The sequence below is a fragment of the Heptranchias perlo genome, chromosome 1, assembly GCF_035084215.1.
Source record: "Heptranchias perlo isolate sHepPer1 chromosome 1, sHepPer1.hap1, whole genome shotgun sequence".
Lineage (NCBI taxonomy): Eukaryota > Metazoa > Chordata > Chondrichthyes > Hexanchiformes > Hexanchidae > Heptranchias > Heptranchias perlo.
In genome coordinates, this window is record NC_090325.1 from 146213432 (window position 1) to 146238705 (window position 25274).

General features: G+C 42.9%; 1 protein-coding gene across 6 annotated transcripts in view; it reads right to left on the minus strand.

Moving 5' to 3' along the window:
• znf827 (zinc finger protein 827) overlaps window positions 1-25274 on the minus strand; it is an 84685-nt gene that overhangs the window by 52658 nt on the left and 6753 nt on the right. For all 6 annotated transcript variants that reach the window (XR_010964322.1, XM_067992347.1, XM_067992357.1 and 3 more), the window contains exons 2-3: window positions 3937-4950; window positions 2103-2275 (exon numbers count right to left, since the gene is read on the minus strand). Coding sequence is in view for 5 of the 6 variants with exons in the window: in XM_067992347.1 (XP_067848448.1) it covers window positions 2103-2275; window positions 3937-4950 (1187 nt within the window). In the remaining variant the exon portion in view is untranslated. The remainder of the gene's footprint in view (window positions 1-2102; window positions 2276-3936; window positions 4951-25274) is intronic.

Genomic DNA, 25274 nt, shown 5'->3' on the forward strand with positions numbered 1-25274 from the left:
ATTTAACCAGTTTATAAAACATAATTTAAACCAGAGAGTTTGCATGAAACAGTTCCACCCAGTATATTAAGCAAAATTCCCATTTAAAAAAAAGTTTTGATTTTTAACTAATTTTTCCTATTGGCAGCTCATAGAATCGTTACAGCACAGAAGGTGGCCATTCAGCCCATCAAGCCTGTGCCTGTACCATAATTTTTTTTTAAAATCACAACTAAAGTCCAGAGTTTTGCTGTATATCTGTGTCACATCAGAAGTTTTATTCTCATCTTCCAAGATTATGGCACTGTTTAGAAGATTATAATATCTGCTTACAGAAAAGAATCCTGCACTGAAATATATATATGCATACACACACACCTTGTATAGAAATAATAAATGCTTGTTATGATCCTCAAAGTTTACCATTTGTGACACTTAGTGCAACCACTAAAAACAGGGCGTTTTGATGAAGCAGAGGTCATTTTAAGCTTTTTCCCCCATTCTGCTGCATTGCCCTGCTCTATACATTACCCCTCTGTCGAAGAATAGATTAGTGACCTACTCTCAGGTCTGCCAAAGCTGCTCAAACTGAACAAGGGGAGCCAACTTGCCCTCCTATTCTCCATCCCAATAGTACCGCAGCTGGCCTCCGTTCATGTTCTCACGTCGGTAATACCTCAGAGATTGAGAAATCGGTAGATAGAGAATTCGGGGAGTAAACCCAAGTCCTGTCATTCTATGGGATAGCTGGTTGGTCCTGCACCTTCTCAACTTTTATAATATTGGAAATGCTAAATTCATGCTGTATTTTAACCAACTTCACAACTACAGTACTTTAGGTCACCAGGAGAAAAGGGTCACCTGACTATTATATGATCTTTTCTCTTGGCTCTCTGCAGCTATTGGCTCTGACCAGTGGGCTGCAGCTGTTAAAGAATCTACATTCAGTTACTGTGCATGTGCATGCTTTTATACTGCCTGATCTACTCAGCCAGCTCCTCCAGTGTTCACATGCATGGAGATAGTTATTAGGAAACAACACTGATTTTACTCTATTAGTAGTTAAAGGCTAACCAGCCATTCTTGTGAAATTAAATTGGATCATTTAATGAATCATAATAACAATCATTTAATTCCCGACGTCCATTTTTGTTTTGATATTCTAGATATTAATCAGCCAAAATCATAACATTCTACCATAAATCAGATTACAATTGCTGCAAAAAGCAATGATAAGCAAGTTAAATATATCGATCAATAATATTTAAACACTTTCATTCTGATATTTTGCAGTTAGGCTTCCTTACAGAAGAGAAATACTTGATTTTCAGTTTAATTTTCAATTGAAAGTGACCCAAAAATCTATTTTTCCTCCAAATCCCTAAGATCAAATATGAGCTACATGCTCAAATTTATTATCCAATTAAATGTACATTCCATTCTCTGTTAAATATTCTCAGTCAGGGTAGCAATATGCCCCTGAGTTGGTAGAGTTTCTATTGTTGATCATTGTGCAGCAGCCCCTGTTGGGGTGCGGGGGGAGTGAGCAGTTCCTGCTCTTGTGCATGTGCGCATATCAAGTGAAGACAGAATCTGGCTCGTCTATGATGCCCATCTGAATCAAATAGCCTGTAGACCACTCACTGTCTAAGTTTTCACAAGAAGAATGGTCACTTGGCGAGGTATCAAAGGACAGCGTGTCCATGGAATGGTATCCCAGTGCTGTCTTCAGGGAGGGTGGTAGGGGAGAAATTCGGATGGGAGAGGTAATTTTCGATTCTGCAGATTAAGATGAAACAAGCCTGTAGTTTGCCATCATTTTAAATTCTCTGTAATGTTAGATTTAGGACCACATTTAAACTGCCACCTTTTCTCGGCCAGGAATTGCTATGGAGAAACTACAGAATAGCCTTCTGGCCTCTCACTTTCTAGGATTGAGATGGAGTTTCCATTTAAACATTTCAGAGTGTCAGCAGTTACTAAAAAGTTAGATTTCTTTACTTATTCAAAACATTTACAACCGTATTCCAAAATTCAACAGGAAAGAATAGGAAAGCAAAACTTTTTAAAAAAAATATAAAAGAGTACATTTAGATTTGCAAAATATCATCATTTCATTGTACCTTCATGTGTGATTTCAGATTGTCCTTGCGGGCACAGCGGAATGGACAGAGTGGACACTGGTGACTTTTTAGCCCTGTGTGAATCACCATGTGCCGTTTCCAGTAGCTCTTACGTTTTATAACCAGACCACAAATTGGACACTGGAAGGATTTTCCTCCCTCTTCCTCAGAAACTGTAGAGAAAAATAAAACTTCAAGTAATTCGAGAGCTTCTGTCCATTTTCACTGACGTAATACACTTCAATCTGGACTGCAGATCAGCAGAAAGATTTCCAGGACTTTCTCTTAACTCAAGCAGCAGAGTTATTGAAGCCTGTTCTTGATTAAGTTTGCTGCGTTTTTATATAAATGCTATCCTCTGCTATCATTTCTCCCAAACAGATCAACTGTAAGTGTTACTAAGTACTCTTTCCAACACCAAGAACTAAGAAATGTTGCCCATTCTGCTTTGTGTAGTTCAGAGTAATGTGGTTTGGTTTTGGTTTTTAATCACAACAACTTGCATTTATCTAGTGCTTTTAATGTAGATAAAACATCTCCGGACTCTTCAGAGGTGTAAGGAAAAGATGTACGCCAAGAAAAGGAGGAGTTATTAGGATGGGTGACCAAAAATTTGGTCAAAAAGATAGGTTTTAAGAAGGGTCTTAAAGGAAGAGAGTGTGGTGGAGAGGCAGAGTGGTTTTATGGAGGGAATTAAAGAACGTGGGGACTAGGTGGCTGAAAGAGGCAGCCATCAATGGTGGGACAAAGGGGAAGGGATGCACAAGAGGATAGAGGCAGAGGAACGGAGAATATAAGGGGGGGGGGGAAATGTAGGGCCAGAGGAGGTTACAGAGATAGGGAGGCGCAAGGCCATGAAGGGATTTAAACACAAGGAAGGGAACTTTAAATTTTAGGCAGAAACCAATGTAAGTCAGCGAGGACAGGGGTGATGGGTGACTGGTGCAGCATAGGATACAGGCAGCACAGTTTTGGATGAGCTGAAGTTTACAGAGAGTGGAGGATGGAAGGCCAGCCAGGGGGGCACTGGAATAGTTGAGTCTGGAGGTGATAAAGGGATGGACGAGGGTTTCAACAGCAGATGGGCTGAGGCAGACACGGAAGCAGGTGGTTACCGAGGTGGAAATAGGTGGTCTTTCTTACGTAGGTTGGAAATTCAGCTAAGGGTCGAATATGGTGTTGGAAGTTGCAAACAGTCTGGCTCGGCCTGAGCCGATGGCTGGGGAGTGAATGGATTTGGTGGCATAAGTATGGAGTTTGTGGTGGGGGTCGAGGATGATGTCTTCAGTGTTCCCAATGTTTAGGTGGAGGAAATTGTGGCTCATCCAAGATGGATGTCAAACAAGCAATCTGAAAACTTGCTCTGGGAACATGCAACATCTTGAAATGGGACCAAAAAATTGTAATTTTATAATAACGCTAGTGCCATTTAGACAAAATCTCATTTCTCTGTATCTGTTGGACATTGTTCCAGCATCTGTGATGGGAAAACTTGGGCTGTGCTGCACTCCATTATCGAAGAGTCTACTGATATTCATTGCATAGGCTCACACATGCAGAAATAGATTATATACATAAAAAAAACAAGGGTTCCCCCTCAAACTACACTTCTTGGTGACCTCAATAGCTTCAACATAGGTACCTGCCTACCTTTAACATCTGAATCTAGGGTACATAGCCCAACATGAGATCTGGAAGTGCTTCAAGATAACACTAAAATACTTATGCACAAGACAAAAAAGGGCAATTTATAAAAAGATACACATAAATGAACTTAAAAGAGAAAACCGCTTTCACATTGAACTTTAAATAATATACTTTTGGCAGCACGTACCTTGATTGGCAGACTTCAGAGTCTTCTTGTTGGGTGTTGGCAGCAGCATTTCGAGTGGAGCTGATGGAATCAGTTTTTCTTGTTTCACTTCCAAAGACTGTAAGGTATCTCCTGGGATCAGTTGGTCTTTTCTCGCAACCAACATATTCCCAGCAGCTCGAGCTGCAACTTCTTTCAATAGTGCAGCTGATGAGGTCATGGAGGCCAGAGAAAGGAAAGAACTTCCCGGACGCTTATGATCTTGAGCAGAAGACAGGCTTCTTTCACTAACTTTCTTTGAGAGAGCGGCCAGTGCAGAACTAGCAGACTGCTTTTGTATAGGGCTATAAGGTGACGAGTACGGGCTGAATCTCACTGGCTCCTCTACCCTTGAAAGACTTTTGTCCAGACGAACTGCGTTTGCAGCAGCCTTAAGCTTCTGTGTGGCTGAAGCAGATGATAAACTACAAGATGACGAACTTTGCAGCCAAATATCCTGGTCCCACATAAAGTTGTTACTTGGGCTAAAATTATTACTTTGCTCCTGCTTAGCAGCTAACTTCCTAGCAAGAGCACTTAGTTGTAGTGCATGAGGGGAAGATGGTGACAAAGGCAAAGCTGAACCAAGACCAACTGCAGAATCTTCTTTTTCTGTGGCTCCCAGACCAGTGCCGGCACTGATTGACCCAGCTTCCAACAGTCGTCTCAAATTGCTACTCATGGGTTTGTGCAAAACTTGGGGTCCCATTTCATGCAACAGCGGTGACGAAACAGGTGACAATGCTTCCTGTTTTTCCAAGGTGTCTTTGAACGGATCATTTTCAGAAACTAGCAATTCCAAAGAGGTCCTTATGGGAGTTGTGCTCCCCAAGGAGCTATCTGGAGAAGTGTCTTGTTCTTGCAGCTTGTCCCCAGGTGATACATTAAGGTCTTCTTGTGCATCTAAATAGGAGACTTCGGAAGGAGTTTCAGAGGCATTTCCAAACCAATCCTCTTCTTCGCCCAGTTCGCCTCCTGCTTCTTCTTCATTTCCATCTTGAAAAAAAATTGGAAAATTTACCACAAACTCATATTCCATGACACTGTTATTGAAACAACTGTAACCTCATGTTTAATGTATTCATTCCCCTGGAGATAATTTATCTTTCTGTATTGCCTGACACATTAGAAGAAAACTAGAGACTAGATATATTCCCAGAATTAAAGAGCCACTCTCATTTGATTTGTTTAAATCCACAAAAAACTATTGAAAACTCCACGGGAAAAGTAATCCAACCGTGGCTAACTAGAGAAGTTAAGGATAGTGTTAGATTAAAAAGAGGCTTACAATGTTGCCAAAGAGAGTTGTAAGCCTGAGAATTGGGAGGGTTTTAGAAATCAGCAAAGGATGACCAAGAAATTGATAAAGAGGGAGAAAACTGAATGTGAGTAACCAAGCAAGAAATATAAAAACAGACTGTAAGAGCTTCTACAAGTAGGAAAAAAAGAGATCAGCAAAAGTAAACGTGGGTCCCTTAGAGACAGAGATAGGAAAAATTATAATGGGGAATAAGGAAATGGCAGAGACATTAAACTAATATTTTCACAATAGAAGACACAAGAAACATACCAGAAATAGTGGGGAACTAAGGGTCTAATGAGAGCGAGGAACTTAAAGTAAAGAAAAAGTACTGGAGAAATTAATGGGATTAAAAGCCGACAAATCCCCTGGACCTGATGGCCTACATCCTAGGGTTTTAAAAGAGGTAGTTGCAGAGATAGTGAATGCATTGGTTTTGATCTTCCACAATTCGCTAGATTCTAGAATGGTCCCCGTGGATTGGAAGGTAGCAAATATAACCCTGCTATCCAAGAAAGGAGAGAGAAAACAGGGATCGACAGGCCAGTTAGCCTGATATCAGTAGTAGGGAAAATTCTAGAATCTATTAAGGATAGTGTACCAGGGCGCTTAGAAAATCATATGATTAGGCAGAGTCAACACGGTTTTATGAAAGGGAAATCATGTTTGAAAAATCTATTAGAATATTTTTTTTTGAGCGTGTAACTAGCAGGGTAGATAGGGGGGAAACCAGTGCATGTAGTATATTTGGATTTTCAAAAGGCATTCGATAAGGTGCCACACAAGAGGTTGTTCATGAGAATAGGGCTCATGGGATTGGAGGTAATATATTAACATGGATAGAGGATTGGTTAACACACAGAAAACAGCGTAGGAATAAACGGGTTATTTTCGGGTTGGCAGGTTGTAAACCAGTGGGGTGCTGCAAGGATCAGTGCTTGGGTCTAAGCTGTTTACAATATAAATCAATGACTTAGATGAGGGGAACGAGTAAAATGTATCCAAGTTTGCTGACGATACAAAGCTAGGTGGGAAAGTAAGCTGTGAGGAGGATGCAAAGAGGCTGCAAAGGGATATAGACAGGTTAAGTGAGAGGGCGAGAAGGTGGCAGATGGAGCATAATGTGGGGAAATGTGAAACTATCCATTTTGGTAGGAAGAATAGAAAAGCAGAATATTTTTTAAAAGGTGAGAGACTAAGAAATGTTGGCATTCAGATGGATTTGGGTGTCCTTGTGAATCACAAAAAGTTAACATGCAGGTACAGCAAGCAATTAGGAAGGCAAATGGTATTTTATCCTTTATTGCAAAGGGGTTGGAGTACAAGAGTAAGGAGGTCTTGCTGCAATTATATAGGGCTCTGGTGAGACCACACGGTGTACTGTGTAGTTTTGGTCTCCTTACCTAAGGAAGGATATACTTGCCTTAGAGAGGGTGCAACAAAGGTTCACTAGATTGATTCCTGGGATAAGAGGATTGTCCTATGAGGAGAGATTGTGTAGAATGGGCCTATAATTTCTGGAGTTTAGAAGAATGAGAGGTGATCTCATTAGAACGTATAATTTTTTTTTTTTAAAAAGAGCTTGACAGGATAGATGCAGAGAGGCTATTTCCCCTGGCTGGGGAGTCTAGAGCTAGGGGTCATAGTTTCAAGTTAAGAGGTTGGCCATTTAGGACAGAAATGAGGAAAAATTTCTTCACCCAGAGGGTTGTGAATCTTTGGAATTCTCTACCCCAGAGGACTGTGGATGCTCAGTCATTGAGTATATTCAAAATTGAGAATGACAGATTTTTAGACACTGAGGGAATCAAGGGATATGAGGATATGGCAGGAAAGTCGAGTAGAGGTGGAACATCAGCCATGATCTTATTGAATGGCAGAGCAGTCTCAAGGGGCCGTAAGGCCTACTCCTGCTCCTATTTTTTATGTTCTTATGAATGATATGTAAGGGCTTGTAGCTTTATCCAATCTCGTTTGAAAACAAATCTCCACTGCTATTCACTGGTTAGGCCTCAGCTGGAGTATTGTGTCCAATTCTGGGCACCACACTCGAGGAAGGATGTCAAGGCCTTGGAGAGGATGCAGAGGCGATTTACGAGAATGGTACCAGGGATGAGGGGCATATATTATGTAGAGAGACTAGAGAAGCTGAGATTGTTCACCTTGGAACAGAGAAGGTTAAGGGAAGATTTAATAGAGATATTCAAAGTCATAAGGTGTTTTGATAGAGTAAATAGGGAGAAAGTGTTTCCACTGGCAGGGAAATCGGTAACCAGAGGACACAGATTTAAGATAATAGGCAGAAGAACCAGAGGGGAGATGAGGAGAAATATTTTTGCGCAGCAAGTTATGATCTGGAACACACTGCCTAAAAGGGTGGTGGAAGTAGATTGAATAGTAACTTTCAAAAGGGAATTGGCTATATACTTGAAAAGGAAAAATTTGCAGGGCTATGGGGAAAGAGCAGGGGATTGGGTCTAATTGGATAGCTCTTTCAAAGAGCTGGCACAGACTTGATGGGCCGAATGTGTGGTAAGATTCTATGCTAATGATAGTCCCTGTTATATTAACCTTTGCTGGACGAAGTAGATACAACACAAATTTCTGGTAATGCCGAAGCACAAAGTACAGTACTCACAAATAACTGACAGAATACCATGGGTATTTCCCAGAGAATTCTGTATTGGTTAAGGTAATGATGTAAAGGGTATGGGTAAAGCTCAACAATTGTGGTGTGAATTTAAGGCAATGCATCATACTGTCACCATAATGATAGTAGCAAAAGAAAATAAATACATCTTAATCAATGGCTGTAGAAGAAATGGAAGCATTGCATGTTTACTGCACAATAGATTCTACATATTGTAAACTGTCACTTCTTCATATCTCAGTATTTAATAGTTAAAATAAGATCAGTTTTTATTGTGGTTTCCCTATTGTGACTTTATAAGTGTCACAAACACATGCTCGTTATTCTCTTGCCACAAAAGAACAATGATCACAGCTTCCTCTCGGTGGACATGAGCAAAACCCATGATTCAAAATTACCATGGCAGGTATTGTATAAAGTGACTATTCTATTGTAAAGTTAATGTTTTTTTTCTAAAGGAAAACCACACTTCAAAAAGTGAACTCCAGTTATCATCTCTTCACACTTGTCACATTTTTGACTGTCAAATTGGAAGTGACAACAGAAATGCACCAAACTAAAATGTTAGTCTAGAGTCTCTTATCAGCTGTCCAATGTTTCAGACACAGGAGGCTAGAGCTCAGTTGTGGTAAACAATTAGTGCATGCAGAGACGACTCTTCCTAAAAGAAGCTGGGACAGTAGAGGTCACCACTAAAATACATGAATGCCTGACTGACTAATATTAGATGCTTCCTCACACCTCAATCACAATGCGCCATACTTTCAGCAGCACTGCTTAAAAGAAAGCATGGCAGTGTGATCAATAAGCTGCATAATGCTGATTGGATGCCCTGCAAAGAAGTCACCAACTCTAACACACAGGCCCCATCACACATCCTGGCAAGGATCATGGGGAACTCTCTTCACATTATCGAAATCAGTAGAGAGCTAAGGGCAGTCTTGTGACATCTATTGCAAGAATGCCTGCATCTACTATGAAGCAAAGGGCTTGCACATCCAGTGATAGTAATGGTCAGCTGTGGCATGAAGCTTGGCTGCACCTCATCTCAGGCATGCTGCAATGATGACCTATGAGAAGAGCAACAAGGAGTGCCACCTTGCTAACATGCAACACCACCTTCAGCGACCAAATAGGGAGTCAGTTGCTGGCCTGTTCGATTACTTGCCTACAAACTAATGCCTATACTTTGGGTTTCCTCTCCTTTCATATTTGCTTGTCAGTCCCTTCACTCTCCAGTCTTGGCAAAGGCTGTTAATGGGTTGAGATGCTTTGAACCTAAGAATTTTTGTTCCCTATTCCAACACTCAACTTGACTTGTCCCTTCCCATCCCTTTAAACAATCCCCTTCCTTTTAAATTTAATTTACACAAAATTTGCCACTCCCACTATTGGTGTGCTCCCTCCATCTGTACAAATCTGCAATTGAAGTTATGTGAATGAGCGAACATCAGAAAATTGGGTGCAAACAGCACACTTCCATTTGAGTCTGTGTAAAGCCCACCAATAACCATTTAGGCCTAAATTATGGTCATATTGGAAAATCTATGTCATTGAGGAGGATTGTAACTTCAGCTTTGGGAGACAAGTGAAAAAACTGCCAAAATATTAGAAAGTGAAAACACCTGAGCAATAAGATAGGACAATAATAGATTCAAGGACCTTCAAGAGGTACTGCAGTATTGGAAAACCTCTCTGCGCTATTTGGGACCACACAAAAAGGGCGAGCCTACAGAAAGGTAGTTTTCTTTAGTTTCGCTATTAATGAAGAAGTGATAAACAACGTGTTGCATTAGATGGGACAGAAAGTGTTCGAGTGTTTATTGTTCTACAGGTTGTAGGACTTTCAGCATTACATTGCAGTTCAGCTAGGTTCCTCTGTATTGTGTACACAGCATTGTGAATTTGTACAATGCATTTTCTGTGTTTCATGTCATTTATCATACAAGTTGTTTTATTTCAAAGACATGTATGATAATAAACCTGACAAAATCTGTGTAAATATTAAGCCTATAAAAAGGAAACTTCTATAGCTCTTCCAATGGCTTAGTGGTAACTACACTCAGACAGATAAATCAGGAAGATCCCATGGTTTGATGCGTGGTCCATATTGAGTTAGCTGATCTTAGGTAGAGTGGTGAGAGAGATGTGAAAATTGGCCCTGAAAACCCATTCTTGGGGGAACAAGGGTGAAAAGAAAAACAGCCAGGGTTGCCATACCTGATAGCTATCCAGAAAGTACTCGTGCATGGCCTCAGACGAGAACAAGTTTGGGTTCCATTGTGATGCCCTCACAGCCAACTCTCTCCATCTGGGTTCACACAAAGAATGATCAGTTGGGTGATGTAGCAGAGAGCTGACAGCACCCATTGTGATAGTGTGATGACGATGGCAAGAAAAGTTACCTGTTAGTTTTAAATCTGTAGCACGATGGGTAGTTCAAGCCGAGCCAAAGATCGGACCATACACACTACAACAGCAACATGTCCAAATGTGCGAACTGCAGTCTACTTACCCATATTTTCTTGCTTCATTTTGATGTTGGAATTCCTGAACTCCAACACAAATTGGACTTCTCTAGCCCCCTCTTTCAGTATTTATGATCTCCCAAAGAGCGATACTATGCCCAAAGCACTTTGAGATTTTGCTTTAGGGTGTCTTCGAAGTGCTTTGTATGGCCACCACAGGAACAGTACTTCCCTTCAGCTGTGAGAGCACCTGAGTGCGATGCAACAATGCAAATCTGGCTTAAAAAGGAAGCCTAGTTTTTAAGCTGGAATTTAATAGAGAGTATAGATTAACTTTTAGTTCATAGGTATATAGGTTGAAGAATAGAAAGAAACTAGCAGAAAGTAACTGGTTTAATCTTGTTAAGTGCTGAAACGGATGGCTGGCAGCTAGATGTTAATTGTTGGTTTCAGCTGAATAAGCTGGGTAAGGGATAAATAGAGCTCTGACATTTTTTCAAAACATTACTGCATATCTTTCTATATTGCTTAATGAGTCTGAGAGAGCATCAGTGAGATTGATAAAAAAGGGAGTGTGGTTTTGAATGGAAATTCAGTGGTGGGTGAGAATTCAGCTGATCCACAAGGTCAAGTAAAAGGTAGTTGATGAGTGAATCATTAGAATGGCAAGGCTAGTATTGTGCAGAACGTGCATGATATGGGAGTTTCTGGAAGCTAACAGTGGTCAGAAAAACCACAAATGCATGAAGCCTCTCCAGGTGGGTGTACTCAAGCTCAGAACTACGGATCCTAAGAAACAGTTGGAGGCACTATGCTGAAGAAGAATTGCAGGAATGAATATTCCAGGATTCTATCATTAGAAGAACAGATATAATCTACTCCTCTTAACTTGAAGTTGCTTAATTCAAATTATCTGTTAATTAGATTTTTTTGTTTCAGCAAGAAACAACTTTGATTAATGGGAGTTGACTGCAGCCTTTTCTACAGCCATGCCTGGGAGTTCTATAAAGTCTGTAGCGTCCCAGATATCAGGACATAAATGGAGCAGGTGATGAAAATTCTGGAAAGGAAGGTTTAAAAACTTGAACCAATAATAGAACAACAGGATGGAGGTCTTGCAAAAAGGTTTTGAGGAGTTAGGTGTTACATTAAAATGGAGGTCCTTAAGGTTGTAATCTCAGGATTACACCATGCACAACATGGTACACTAGTTAAGGAGAAGCAGATTAGACATATAAATGCGTGGCTTGACAGATGATATAGAAAGAAGGGTTTCTGATTTATAGGGCATTGAAATGAGTCCTATGGCAGGGGTAGCTCTACAAACAGGACGCTCTTCACTTAAATCAAACTGGCACCAATGCCGTTCCTGCAGTAGACTTAGATAAGAAATGTTTTGGTCGAAATGGGGAGGGGGTTCTTAGAATGCATCCAGGACTGTTTTCTTAATCCAGCAGTTGAATGTCCAACAAGGAAAGAATGCAGTGCTAGATCTGATTCTGGGTAATGAAGCAGGATAAGCAGATGACCTGATGGTAGGAGAACACTTGGAAAATGTTGACTATGAGCTAATTAGGTCCGCATTAAAAATGAATTAAAAAAAAGTCCAAAATGAAGGAGTTGGACTAGAAATTAGTTAATTTCAGCACAATGAAAGGGGGTCTAGCCCAGATTAATTAATTGGAAAAAAGTGGCCGATCAAAGAGTGAACCAGCAGCGGGAGTTATTTAAATATGACATTAAGTATCTGTGTTCGCACCTCTTTTAGTTTCCATTTATATAATGGCTTGAATGTGGGCACAAGCGGAATGTCCTAAAGTAGTTTACAATGCAACAAATTACTTTTTGAAGTGCAAACACTTTCGATAGGGCTGTCGCTAAGACAGGGGGAGCGATCTGGTGAAAATAGCATAAGTCTGAAAATAAACAAAATAGGAGATGAGAGTAAAGGTCAGACCAAGGAAAGGAACAAGGGTAACATAAACGGTCAGGGTACAAATACAGTTATAGAACACAAGTACAAAATGACTTAAAAATAAAGTGAAGAGAACAATTATTAAAAACAAATTAAATTGCCTGTACAGCAATGTGCACAGCATCTGAAACAAAATGGGGAAACTAAAGGCAATAATATGTAGTGAGGAGTCAGGTGTAGTAGGGATAACTGAAACAAGGCTACATAAAGAACAGGATCGGCAGTTGAATATTGCAGGATATAACGTATTTAGAAAGGATAGGGAAGGAAGCGGGGTGGTGGAGTAGCTGTACTAATTAGAGACAACATAATGGCAATAGAAAAAAGGGACTTAAGTAATATTAAGATAGAAATAGAATCCATATAGGTTGAGACAAAGGATAAGAAGGGATCAATCACATTAACAGGTATATTCTACAGACCAACTAATAGTGGAAGGGAAGTGGAGGAAGAAATACGTAGGTAAATCCATGCAATAAGTAAAAAACATCAAATGATAATCATGGGAGATTTCAACTATCCCCAAATAAACTGGCAAGGTAGGGAAAGGGGAATGGAGTTTTTACAGTGTGTACATCTCTCCTTTCTTACCCAGTATGTGAGAAGCCCAACAAGAGGAATCACTGCTGGATCTTGTAATGGGAAATGAACCAGAACAGGTTCGAGAAGTAAGCGGAGGGGAACATCTAAGCAATTGCAATCATAACATAATAAGGTTTAAAATAATGATTGAGAAAGAGCTACTTTTGAGGGGATGAGAATGGAATTAGCGAAGGTAAACTAGAAAAAAATGTTGACAAAGAGATAGAACAGCAGTGGGTGGTATTTAAAACGGTGATCAAGAGAATTCAGGAGAAATATATTCCTCTAGCCAATAATGAAATGCCACGGATGAACAAAGAGATATTGGTAAAATTGAAACTAAAGAAAAAAGCATACTCTAAGTAGATAGACAATAGAGAGGGTGACAAAAGGGAATAAGGAGGTTAGGAAGGATGTCAAAAAAAAAATAGGAAAGCAAAGAGGAACTACGAAATTAAATTATCAAGGAATATAGAAAGAAATAAAGTATTCCACAGCCACATAAATAACAGAAAAATCAGGATAGTGATAGGGCCACTAAGAGATGCACAAGATAAACTCTCAGGTAATGACAGTGAAATGGCAGAAATATTGAATAGTTACTTTGCCTCAGTGCTTACCAGGGAGACGAACAAGATGGGCATGACATTAGAAGAAGAGATCAAAAAAGATATAAAGGCATTTAATATAGAAAGAGGGGGGTAGTGGGGGAGATAATTGATAAACTAATCAAACAGAGGATAAAACCCCTGGTCCAGATGAATTCATCCGCGCATAGAATCATAGAAGTTTACAACATGGAAACAGGCCCTTCGGCCCAACATGTCCATGTCCATGTCGCCCAGTTTATATCACTAAGCTAGTCCCAATTGCCTGCACTTGGCCCATATCCCTCTATACCCATCTTACCCATGTAACTGTCCAAATGCTCTTTAAAAGACAAAATTGTACCCGCCTCTACTACTGCCTCTGGCAGCTCGTTCCAGACACTCACCACCCTTTGAGTGAAAAAATTGCCCCTCTGGACCCTTTTGTATCTCTCCCCTCTCACCTTAAATCTATGCCCCCTCGTTATAGACTCCCCTACCTTTGGGAAAAGATTTTGACTATCGACCTTATCTATGCCCCTCATTATTTTATAGACTTCTATAAGATCACCCCTTAACCTCCTACTCTCCAGGGAAAAAAGTCTCAGTCTATCCAACCTCTCCCTATAAGTCAAACCATCAAGTCCCGGTAGCATCCTAGTAAATCTTTTCTGCACTCTTTCTAGTTTAATAATATCCTTTCTATAATAGGGTGACCAGAACTGTACACAGTATTCCAAGTGTGGCCTTACTAATGTCTTGTACAACTTCAACAAGACATCCCAACTCCTGTATTCAATGTTCTGACCAATGAAACCAAACATGCTGAATGCCTTCTTCACCACCCTATCCACCTGTGACTCCACTTTCAAGGAGCTATGAACCTGAACTCCTAGATCTCCCCAACGCCCTACCATTAACGGAGTAGGTCCTGGCCCGATTCGATCTACCAAAATGCATCACCTCACATTTATCTAAATTAAACTCCATCTGCCATTCATCGGCCCACTGGCCCAATTTATCAAGATCCCGTTGCAATCCTAGATAACCTTCTTCACTGTCCACAATGCCACCAATCTTGGTGTCATCTGCAAACTTACTAACCATGCCTCCTAAATTCTCATCCAAATCATTAATATAAATAACAAATAACAGCGGACCCAGCACCGATCCTTGAGGCACACCGCTGGTCACAGGCCTCCAGTCCGAAAAACAACCCTCCACAACCACCCTCTATCTCCTGTCGTCAATCCAATTTTGTATCCAATTGGCTAACTCACCTTGGATCCCGTGAGATTTAACCTTATGTAACAACCTACCATGCGGTACCTTGTCAAAGGCTTTGCTAAAGTCCATGTAGACCACGTCTACTACACAGTCCTCATCTATCTTCTTGGTTACCCCTTCAAAAAACTCATTCAAATTCGTGAGACATGATTTTCCTCTCACAAAACTATGCTGACTGTTCCTAATCAGTCCCTGCCTCTCCAAATGCCTGCAGATCCTGTCTCTCAGAATACCCTCTAACAACTTACCCAATACAGATGTCAGGCTCACCGGTCTGTAGTTCTCAGGCTTTTCCCTGCCGCCCTTCTTAAACAAAGGCACAACATTTGCTACCCTCCAATCTTCAGGCACCTCACCTGTAGCTGTCGATGATTCAAATATCTCTGCTAGGGGACCCGCAATTTCCTCCCTAACCTCCCATAACATCCTGGGATACATTTCATCAGGTCCCGGAGATTTATCTACCTTGATGTGCGTTAAGACTTCCAGCACCTCCCTCTCTGTAATATGTACACTCCTCAAGACATCACTATTTATTTCCCCAAGTTCCCTAACATCCATGCCTTTCTCAACTGTAAATACCGATGTGAAATATTCATTTAAGATCTCACCCATCTCTTGTGGTTCCGCACATAGATGACCTTGTTGATCCTTAAGAGGCCCTACTCTCTCCCTCGTTACTCTTTTGCCCTTTATGTATTTGTAGAAGCATATTAAAAGAAGTTAGGGAAGAGATAGCAGAGGCACTATTACATATATATATAAAAATTCATTAGAAGGGGGAACAGTGCCAGAGGGCTGGCGGACAGCTAATGTTATTCCTATATTTAAAAAAAGGGTGATAGAACAAGTCCAGGGGACTATAGACCAGCTAGCTTAATGTTGGTGGTAGGAAAGATAATGGAATATTTACTCAAAGATGTGATAGAGAAACATCTAGAAAACAAAAATATAAAGAATAGTCAGCACAGATTTCAGAAGAGAAAATCATGCTTGACCAACTTTATTAAATTCTTTGAAGAAGTAACAGAAAAAGTAGACAAGGGTAATACAGTAGATGTAATATATCTGGATTTTCAAAAGGCCTTCGTCAAAGGTACCGCATAATAGACTCATGACTAAGGTCAGAGCTGTGGAGTCAGGGGACAGATAGCACAATGGATAGCAAGTTGGCTACAAAACAGAAAACAGAGTATGGGGTAGCTACTCAGATTGGCAAAAGATGGGAAGTGGTGTTACACAGGGATCGGTGCTGGGACCACTATTGTTCACTATTTACATCAACAATTTGGATTTGGGAATCGGAAGTATAATTTGAAAATTTGCAGATGGCACCAAATTGGGGGGTGTCGTTAATACAAAGAATGCGTCAAAATGCAAGCGGAAAGTGCAGAATGGGCATGTAATTGGCAAATTAATTTCAAAGTAGATAAGTGTGAGGTGGTGCATTTTGGTAGGAAAAATAATAAGGACAGATGTTGCTTGGATAATAAGAGTCCAAATGGGGTAGAAGAGCAAAAGGATTTCAGGGTACAGATACATAAATAACTAAAAAGTAGCGATGCAGGTTAATAAGGCCATAAAAAAGGCAAACCAAGTACTGGGGTTCATTTCTGAGGGATAGAATTGAAAAGCAGAGAAGTTATGTTAAACTTATATAGAACCTTGATTAGACCACATTTGGACTACTGTCACAATTCTGCTCTCCATATTATGAAAAGGATAGAGGGGCATTGGAGAAGGTGCAAAAAAGATTCACAAGAATGATACCAGAACTGAGAGGATATACCGATCAGGAAAGACTAAACAGGCTGGGGCTCTTTTATCTAGAAAAGAGAAGGTTGAGGGATGATCTGATGGAGGTCTTTAAGATAATGAAAGGGTTTGAAAGGGTTTGATAGGGTGGAGGTAGAGAAAATGTTTCCACTTGTGAGGGAGTCCAAAACTAGAGGTCATCAATATAAGATAGTCACGAATAAATCCAATACGGAATTCAGGAGAAATTTTTTACCCACGCAGTTGAGGCAAATAGCATGACTATTTAAAGCGAAAGCTCGATAAGCACACGAAGGAGAAAGGAATAGAAGAGTATGTAGATAGGGAAAGATGAAATAGGGAGGGAGGTGGCTCGTGCGGAGCATAAACCAGTGGGGTCGAATGGCCTCGGTCTGTGCTGCAGACTCGATGTTATGTAGGCAAACATGGCAGCCAATTTGTGCACAACGATTCACAACGTAAATGAGACAAATGACCCTGTTAATCAGTCTTTGGTAACATTGGTTGAGGGAAGAGTATTGGCCAGGATACCAGGAAAATCCATGTTCACGTCAAATATTGCTGCAACAGCTTTTAGGTTCACTGAAGCAGGCAATCAAAACATTAATTTAAATTATCATCGGAAAGACGACACCTCCAACAACACAGCACTCCCTCAGTACTGCACTAAAATGTCAGCCTTGATTGTTTGCTACAGTCCTGGAGTAGGGTTTGAACCCAAAACTTACTGACTCATAAGTGAAAGAGCTACCAGCTGAGCCAAGCAGACACCTGAAGATGAGCAAACAGGAGAATAGGGGAAATTACACACAAATAGAAAACATGTATTGATGTTGATGGTTCTGTATACCAAGATGCATAAGTGATAGCCCTTGTTATCACAATAAACCGGGTACGGTAGCATTGTGGTTATGTTACTGGACTAGTAATCCAGAGGCCTGGACTAAGAGTCATGAGTTCAAATCCCGCCACGGCAGCTGGAGAATTTAAATTCAATTTTTTAAATAAAAAAACTAGTATCAGTAACGGTGGTCATGAAACTACTGAATTGTCGTAAAAACCCAACTGGTTCACTAATGTCCTTTAGGGAAAGAAACCTGCCGCCCTTACCCAGTCTGACCTGTATGTGACTCCAGACCCACAGCAATGTGGTTGATTCTTAATTGCCCTCTGAAATGACCCAGCAAGCCACTCAGTTGTACAATCTCGCTACAGAAAATCACAAGAAAACCGGACGGACCACTAGGCACCAGACACGACAAAGGCAAACCAAGCCCAGTCGACCCTGCAAAGTCCTCCTCACCAACTTCTGGGGACTTCTGCCAAAATTGGGAGAGTTGTCCCACAGACTAGTCAAGCAACAGCCTGACATAGCCATACTCACAGAATCATACCTTTCAGCCAATGTCCCAGACTCTTCCACCACCATTCCTGGGTATGTCCTGTCCCACCCAGAGGAGGCGGTAGTGATATACAGTCAGGAGGGCGTGGCCCTGGGAGTCCTCAACATTGATTCCAGTCCCTATGAAATCTCATGGCATCAGGGCAAGGAAACCTCCTGCTGATTACCACTACTGCCCTCCCTCAGCTGATGAATCAGTCCTCCTCCAAGTTGAGCACCACTTGGAAGAAGCACTGAGCGTAGCAAGGGCACAGAATGTACTCTGGGTGGGGGACTTCAATATCCATCACCAAGAGTGGCTTGGTAGCACCACTGCTGGCCAAGTCCTGTAGGACATAGCTGCCAGACTGGGCCTGCGGCAGGTGGTGAGCGAACCAACATAAGGGAAAAACCTACTTGATCTCGTCCTCACCAATCTACCTGTCGCAGATGCACCTGTCCATGACAGTATTGGTAGGAGTGACCACCGCACAGTCCTTGTGGAGACGAAGTCCGTCTTCACACTGATGACACCATCCAACATGTTGTGTGGCACTACCACCGTGCTAAATGGAATAGATTCAGAACAGATCTAGCAGCTTAAAACTGGGCATCCATGAGGCGCTGTGGGCCATCAGCAGCAGCAGAATTGTATTTCAGCACAATCTGTAACCTCATGGCCTGGCATATTCCTCACTCTACCATTATCAACAAGCCAGGGGATCAACCTTGGTTCAATGAGGAATGTAGAAGAGCATGCCAGGAGCAGCACCAGGCGTACCTAAAAATGAGATGCCAACCTGGTGAAACTACAACATAGGTCTACTTGCATGCTAAACAGCGGAAGCAACATGCTATAGACAGAGCTAAGCGATTCCACAACCAATGGATCAGATCAAAAGCTCTGCAGTCCTGCCACATTCAGTCGTGAAAGGTGGTGGACAATTAAACGACGGGAGGAGAAGGCTCCCCATCCTCGATGATAGCAGAGTCCAGCACGAGTGTGCAAAAGACAAGGCTGAAACATTTGCAACCATCTTCAGCCAGAAGTGCCGAGTGGATGATCCATCTCTGCCTCCTCCCAATATCCCCACCATCACAGAAGCCAGTCTTCAGCCAATTCGATTCACTCCACGTGAGATCAAGAAACGGCTGAGTGCACTGGATACAGCAAAGGCTATGGGCCCCGACAACATCCTGACTGTAGTACTGAAGACGTGCTCCAGAACTAGCTGCGCCTCCAGCCAAGCTGTTCCAGTACAGCTACAACACTGGCATCGACCCAACAAAGTGGAAAGTCGTCCAGGTATGTCCTGTCCACAAAAAGCAAGACAAATCCAATCCAGCCAATTACCATCCCATCAGTCTACTCTCAATCAACAGCAAAGTGATGGAAGGTGACGTCGACAGTGCTATCAAGGTGCACTTACTCACCAATAACCTGCTCATCAATGCTCAGTTTGGGTTCCGCCAGGACCACTCGGCTCCAGACCTTATTACAGCCTTGGTTCAAACATGGACAAAAGAGCTGAATTCCAGAGGTGAGGTGAGAGTGACTGCCCTTGACATCAAGGCAGCATTTGACCAATTTTACTAGGGCCACACTCGAAGTCAATGGGAATCAGGGGGAAAAATCTCCAGTGGCTGGAGTCATACCTAGCACAAAGGAAGATGATAGTGGTTGTTGGAGGCCAATCATCTCAGCCCCAGGACATTGCTGCAGGAGTTCCTCAGGGCAGTGTCCGAGGCCCAACCATCTTCAGCTGCTTCATCAATGTCCTTCCCTCCATCATATGGTCAGAAATGGGGATGTTCGCTGATGATTGCACAGTGTTCAGTTCCATTCGCAACCCTTCAGATAACGAAGCAGTCCAAGCCCGCATGCAGCAAGACCTGGACAACATCCAGGCTTGAGCTGATAAGTGGCAAGTAACATTCGCGCCACACAAGTGCCAGGCAATGACTATCTCCAACAAGAGAGAGTCTAACCACCTCCCCATGACATTCAACGGCATTACCATCACCAAATCCCTCACCATCCACATCCTGGGGGTCACCATCGACCAGAAACTTAACTGGACCAGCCATATAAATATTGTGGCTACAAGAGCAGGTCAGAGGCTGGGTATTCTGCGGTGAGTGACTCACCTCCTGACTCCCAAAGCCTTTCCACCATCTACAAGGCACAAGTCAGGAGTGTGATTGAATACTCTCCACTTGCCTGGATGAGTGCAGCTCCAACAACACTCAAGAAGCTCGACACCATCCAGGACAAAGCAGCCCGCTTGATAGGCACCCCATCCACCACCCTAAACATTCACTCCCTTCACTACTGGCACATCTTGGCTGCAGTGTGTTTGCTATCTACAGGATGCACTGCAGCAACTCGCCAATGCTCCTTTGACAGCATCTCCCAGACCCGCGACCTCTATGACCTTGAAGGACAAGGGCAGCAGGCACATGGGAACAACACCACCTGCATGTTCCCCTCCAAGTCACACATCATCCCGACTTGGAAATATATCGCCGTTCCTTCATCGTCGCTAGGTCAAAATCCTGGAACTCCCTCCCTAACAGCACTGTGGGAGAACTTTCACCACATGGACTGCAACGGTTCAAGACGGTGGCGCACCATCACCTTCTCAAGGGCAATTAGGGATGGGCAATAAATGCAGGCCTTGCCAGCGACGCCAACATCCCATGAACGAATAAAAAAAAATTGCTCGAGAGAAAGATTTCATGTAACTCACTGATGCCAGCTAGGCATTATTTATTTTTTGATGAATGAGTGATCTATGGGATCTTATCACAAACTTTAGGTTCTAGAATGGCACATGTAGCAGTCAACAGGTAAATGATGAAGTCATACATGCAGAATTTCTAACATTCATGGTCCCAGAGCTGAGGAAATAAACATAGCCTTCATTTTCCAATAATGCGGTTGAGCTGACCAATGCACAGAAGGTTTGCCTGTTCCAATTTTTGATGTTGGGGGGTGGGGGTCGGTGGTCCCTCCCACTAATTTGAATAGGCAACAGCAACAGGAACATTTTGCCTGGAAAGATTGATCTGTAGCACACTTGGCTGGGATCAGAAAATATAGTTAGGGAACAGTTCTTGAAGGCTTGCAAGCAGCCATTATAGGGAAATTGTGGGAAGAAACAAAAAGTCGAGAAATTGATCGAAATGACATGCTCCCTTTGATGCTGAAGAATTGGAGATCCTGCTGCAGAAGGTGCACCAAGGAGTACTGTCCTTTTTGAAGCGCCAATAAAAGCACACAGGTGCAAGCTGCATGAAGAAAGGTTGCTGACCAAGTTGATACAGTCACCTTGGTCCCTTGCACCTGGGTCCAAATGAGGAAGAGGCTTGTTGGTACCAGGAAGATGATGATGGCAAGTGTGCTCCTCAAGCTTACACATATTTCCCATGGGGTCCATCCAGCATGGCTGAAACCTAAAATAGGAACTCTGGCACCCTCTAGGAGGGTATCATTTGAAACACTGTACATAACTATTGCCCGTTTACACACATTCTTTCATTGTGGCAAAGCTGAATAGCACACTTTTCTTTCTAGTGGAGGTGGAACAAACCGATGCTCAGGCTTGCAGTCCAAGGCCCTCCTCTGCTGATAGGGGGCTTCTCAGCAGGTCAGCAGCCATGCTAGCAGAGGTCAGCCCTACTGTTCCTGCTCCTTCTACAAATGCAGCCATTGTGGACTGTCATTTATTGATGGCATCATAGCTGCTTCTTGAGTAACAGCCACTGCCATAAATAATTATATTTCAAAGGCCAGATAACAGCTAAACATTGAATGCAAACTATTTCGTTGCTTGTTGGCAATAGGGTTGATATGAGGAATCCTAAAGTCCACATGGGTGGTATCTGCTTAACCATGCAGAGAAAACGCTGCATCCTGTCCAGCTAATACCTCCTTTCCACAGGGAAAGTGCTAAAGATGCTGCCCTTCAACATAGTGCCTGTTACTTGCTTGATACAGATGTAGCAAGTATTCTTGGGGTGGTTTGGAAGGATTCAGTAGCATGAACACTGTGGTAACCTTAACTTCTACAGGAAGAACTATTCCTGTTATAAATGTTGTCTACAAGCCATCCTGCCGATGATACAACTGTATGGCAGCCTGTCCTGTTAGGTTACATTGACTTACATCAAAATTACATCGCAGTAACAGGCCATTCAGCCCAACAGGTGCATGCTGATGTTTAGGCTCCACACGAGCCTCCTCCCTCCCTACTTCATCTAACCCTAGCAGCATATCCTTCAATTCCTTTTTCCCTCATATGCTTATCTAGCTTCCCATTAAATGCATCGAAGGTGGAGATGACGGACATGTCAAAATATATGCCAAGGGATCTGATAAACACAGGTCCCCAGGCAGTGATAGTTGCGGATGGAACAACTCAACTGTTGCTGCATCTGCATTTGGTGAGCCCTTACTAACTCCTCTTCCTCCTTTCAAGCATCTGGAACATGCAGAAGCTGGTAAGGAATGTTTACATTTAGCACTTTGTATGAAGTGATTTAAACTCTAGCAACAAACAAGAATACTGAAACAAAGTACGAGCTGCAAAGTAAAAGCCCAAAATGGAAAAAATAGCAGAGTTCCTAGTAAAAGCTAATGCATGGGGCAAAATGCAGTGAAGTTGCCCCAGAAACAAACACTTCAAAAACCAACTGGACTTTCAGGTAGCCTGCTTGATGTAAGTCAAGGCCCAAGATGCCGAATACACCCATTCTAACTGTGAACAGCATGCTGCAGGCAATCCATTACCGAAAATCAGGAATCCTAGCGAGGAACTGCATTTAAATACTCAATCATAATGATGCCCACACTTGTTAGTGCAGCCTCATTTTCAGAATAAAACATGCCTTCTGGGAAATAAGCTGCACGATAACCCCCACCTGCTTCCCAGGGGCTCCACGCCACTGGACAGCATTGGAAAATTTACCACCAAATTACAAAAAAAAATTATCAATTCCACCAAGTGGCTTATTCCCCAATTTTCTGTCACCAGAGAGATGTCCTAGATTGAATATCTCTCAATAGTGGAAATAATGACTCCATGAATATAAGGCTCATATTACATTTCAATCCTTCAGAAGAAAAAAAACAGAACAAGAACAAAAACAGCCCAGGTAACTTACAGGTACAGAGGAAGAAAAGGAGAGATATTAATGGGAATGGAGAAGTTGGGCAGAATGGGAACTTCAAACTCAAAAGCTGAATATTCAGACTCTTCCTCCAAATAGTCATTGAACAGTGAAATAGTGCCATTTGCAATTTTTTACATTCTAGCCCATTGAGAACACCAAAAAGTGTTAAGACTTTCAAGGAGACCACCACATTTAGGATAGAGGTTGTCAAGCTAAAATGATGTAGCATATCTGGATTGGCAGAAAATGAACTCAAGTTACAGTGTAATTTTCAATTCAGCTATAACAGCAGTCCATATTTTACAGCACCCACCAGTCACAAAAAGTTTCCAATGACTGATATACAGTACATACCTGTACTCTACAGTCACCAGATATCAAAATTAACTAACTTGCTTTTTTTTTTAAAAACAATAGTGCCATATCCCATTCTCAGGATGTCCCAAAACACTTCACATTCGATGGGTTACTTGCACACTGTTATGTAGACAAACATAGTGGCCAATTTGAACACAGCAAGGTCCCACAATCAGCAAATCAAAAACCATATAATGTTTTTGTGGTGGTGCTGGTTTGAAGGAGAAAGGTTGGCCTGGACTCTGGTAAAGCTCATGCTCTTGAAATAGTGCCATGGATACTTGAATATCCACCTGAATAGCCAAAGGACGTTAAGTTCAACATATTATCTGAAAGACATTGATAATGTAGCAAGTATGTGAAGCACAGAAGTTTGGCATTACATGCCTTTCAGATGCATTCTGTGTTGTCCTTAGCTCTCCCCATTCCAGGTTTACCAGAGAAAAATCAGAGAGAGAGAGAGAGAGAGAGGCGCAGAGAGAGAGAGAGAGAGGCGCAGAGAGAGAGAGAGGCAGCGAGAGGAGAGAGAGGCAGCGAGAGAGAGAGAGAGAGCAGCGAGAGAGAGAGAGAGGCAGCGAGAGAGAGGAGGCAGCGAGAGAGAGAGAGAGAGGCAGCGAGAGAGAGAGAGAGAGGCAGCGAGAGAGAGAGAGAGAGGCAGCGAGAGAGAGAGAGAGAGGCAGCGAGAGAGAGAGAGAGAGGCAGCGAGAGAGAGAGAGAGAGGCAGCGAGAGAGAGAGAGAGAGGCAGCGAGAGAGAGAGAGAGAGGCAGCGAGAGAGAGAGAGAGAGGCAGCGAGAGAGAGAGAGAGAGGCAGCGAGAGAGAGAGAGAGAGGCAGCGAGAGAGAGAGAGAGAGGCAGCGAGAGAGAGAGAGAGAGGCAGCGAGAGAGAGAGAGAGAGGCAGCGAGAGAGAGAGAGGCAGCGAGAGAGAGAGAGAGAGGCAGCGAGAGAGAGAGAGAGAGGCAGCGAGAGAGAGAGAGAGGCAGCGAGAGAGAGAGAGAGAGCAGCGAGAGAGAGAGAGGCAGCGAGAGAGAGAGAGAGAGGCAGCGAGAGAGAGAGAGAGAGGCAGCGAGAGAGAGAGAGGCAGCGAGAGAGAGGCAGCGAGAGAGAGAGGCAGCGAGAGAGAGAGGCAGCGAGAGAGAGAGAGAGGCAGCGAGAGAGAGAGAGCAGCGAGAGAGAGAGAGGCAGCGAGAGAGAGAGAGAGAGGCAGCGAGAGAGAGAGAGGCAGCGAGAGAGAGAGAGGCAGCGAGAGAGAGAGGAGCGAGAGAGAGAGAGGCAGCGAGAGAGAGAGAGGCAGCGAGAGAGAGAGAGGCAGCGAGAGAGAGAGAGGCAGCGAGAGAGAGAGAGGCAGCGAGAGAGAGAGAGGCAGCGAGAGAGAGAGAGGCAGCGAGAGAGAGAGAGGCAGCGAGAGAGAGAGAGGCAGCGAGAGAGAGAGAGGCAGCGAGAGAGAGAGAGGCAGCGAGAGAGAGAGAGGCAGCGAGAGAGAGAGAGCAGCGAGAGAGAGAGGCCAGCGAGAGAGAGAGAGGCAGCGAGAGAGAGAGAGGCAGCGAGAGAGAGAGAGGCAGCGAGAGAGAGAGAGGCAGCGAGAGAGAGAGAGGCAGCGAGAGAGAGGCAGCGAGAGAGAGGCAGCGAGAGAGAGGCAGCGAGAGAGAGGCAGCGAGAGAGAGGCAGCGAGAGAGAGGCAGCGAGAGAGAGGCAGCGAGAGAGAGGCAGCGAGAGAGAGGCAGCGAGAGAGAGAGCAGACAGCAGCGAGAGAGAGAGAGCAGAGAGAGACAGACGCAGAGAA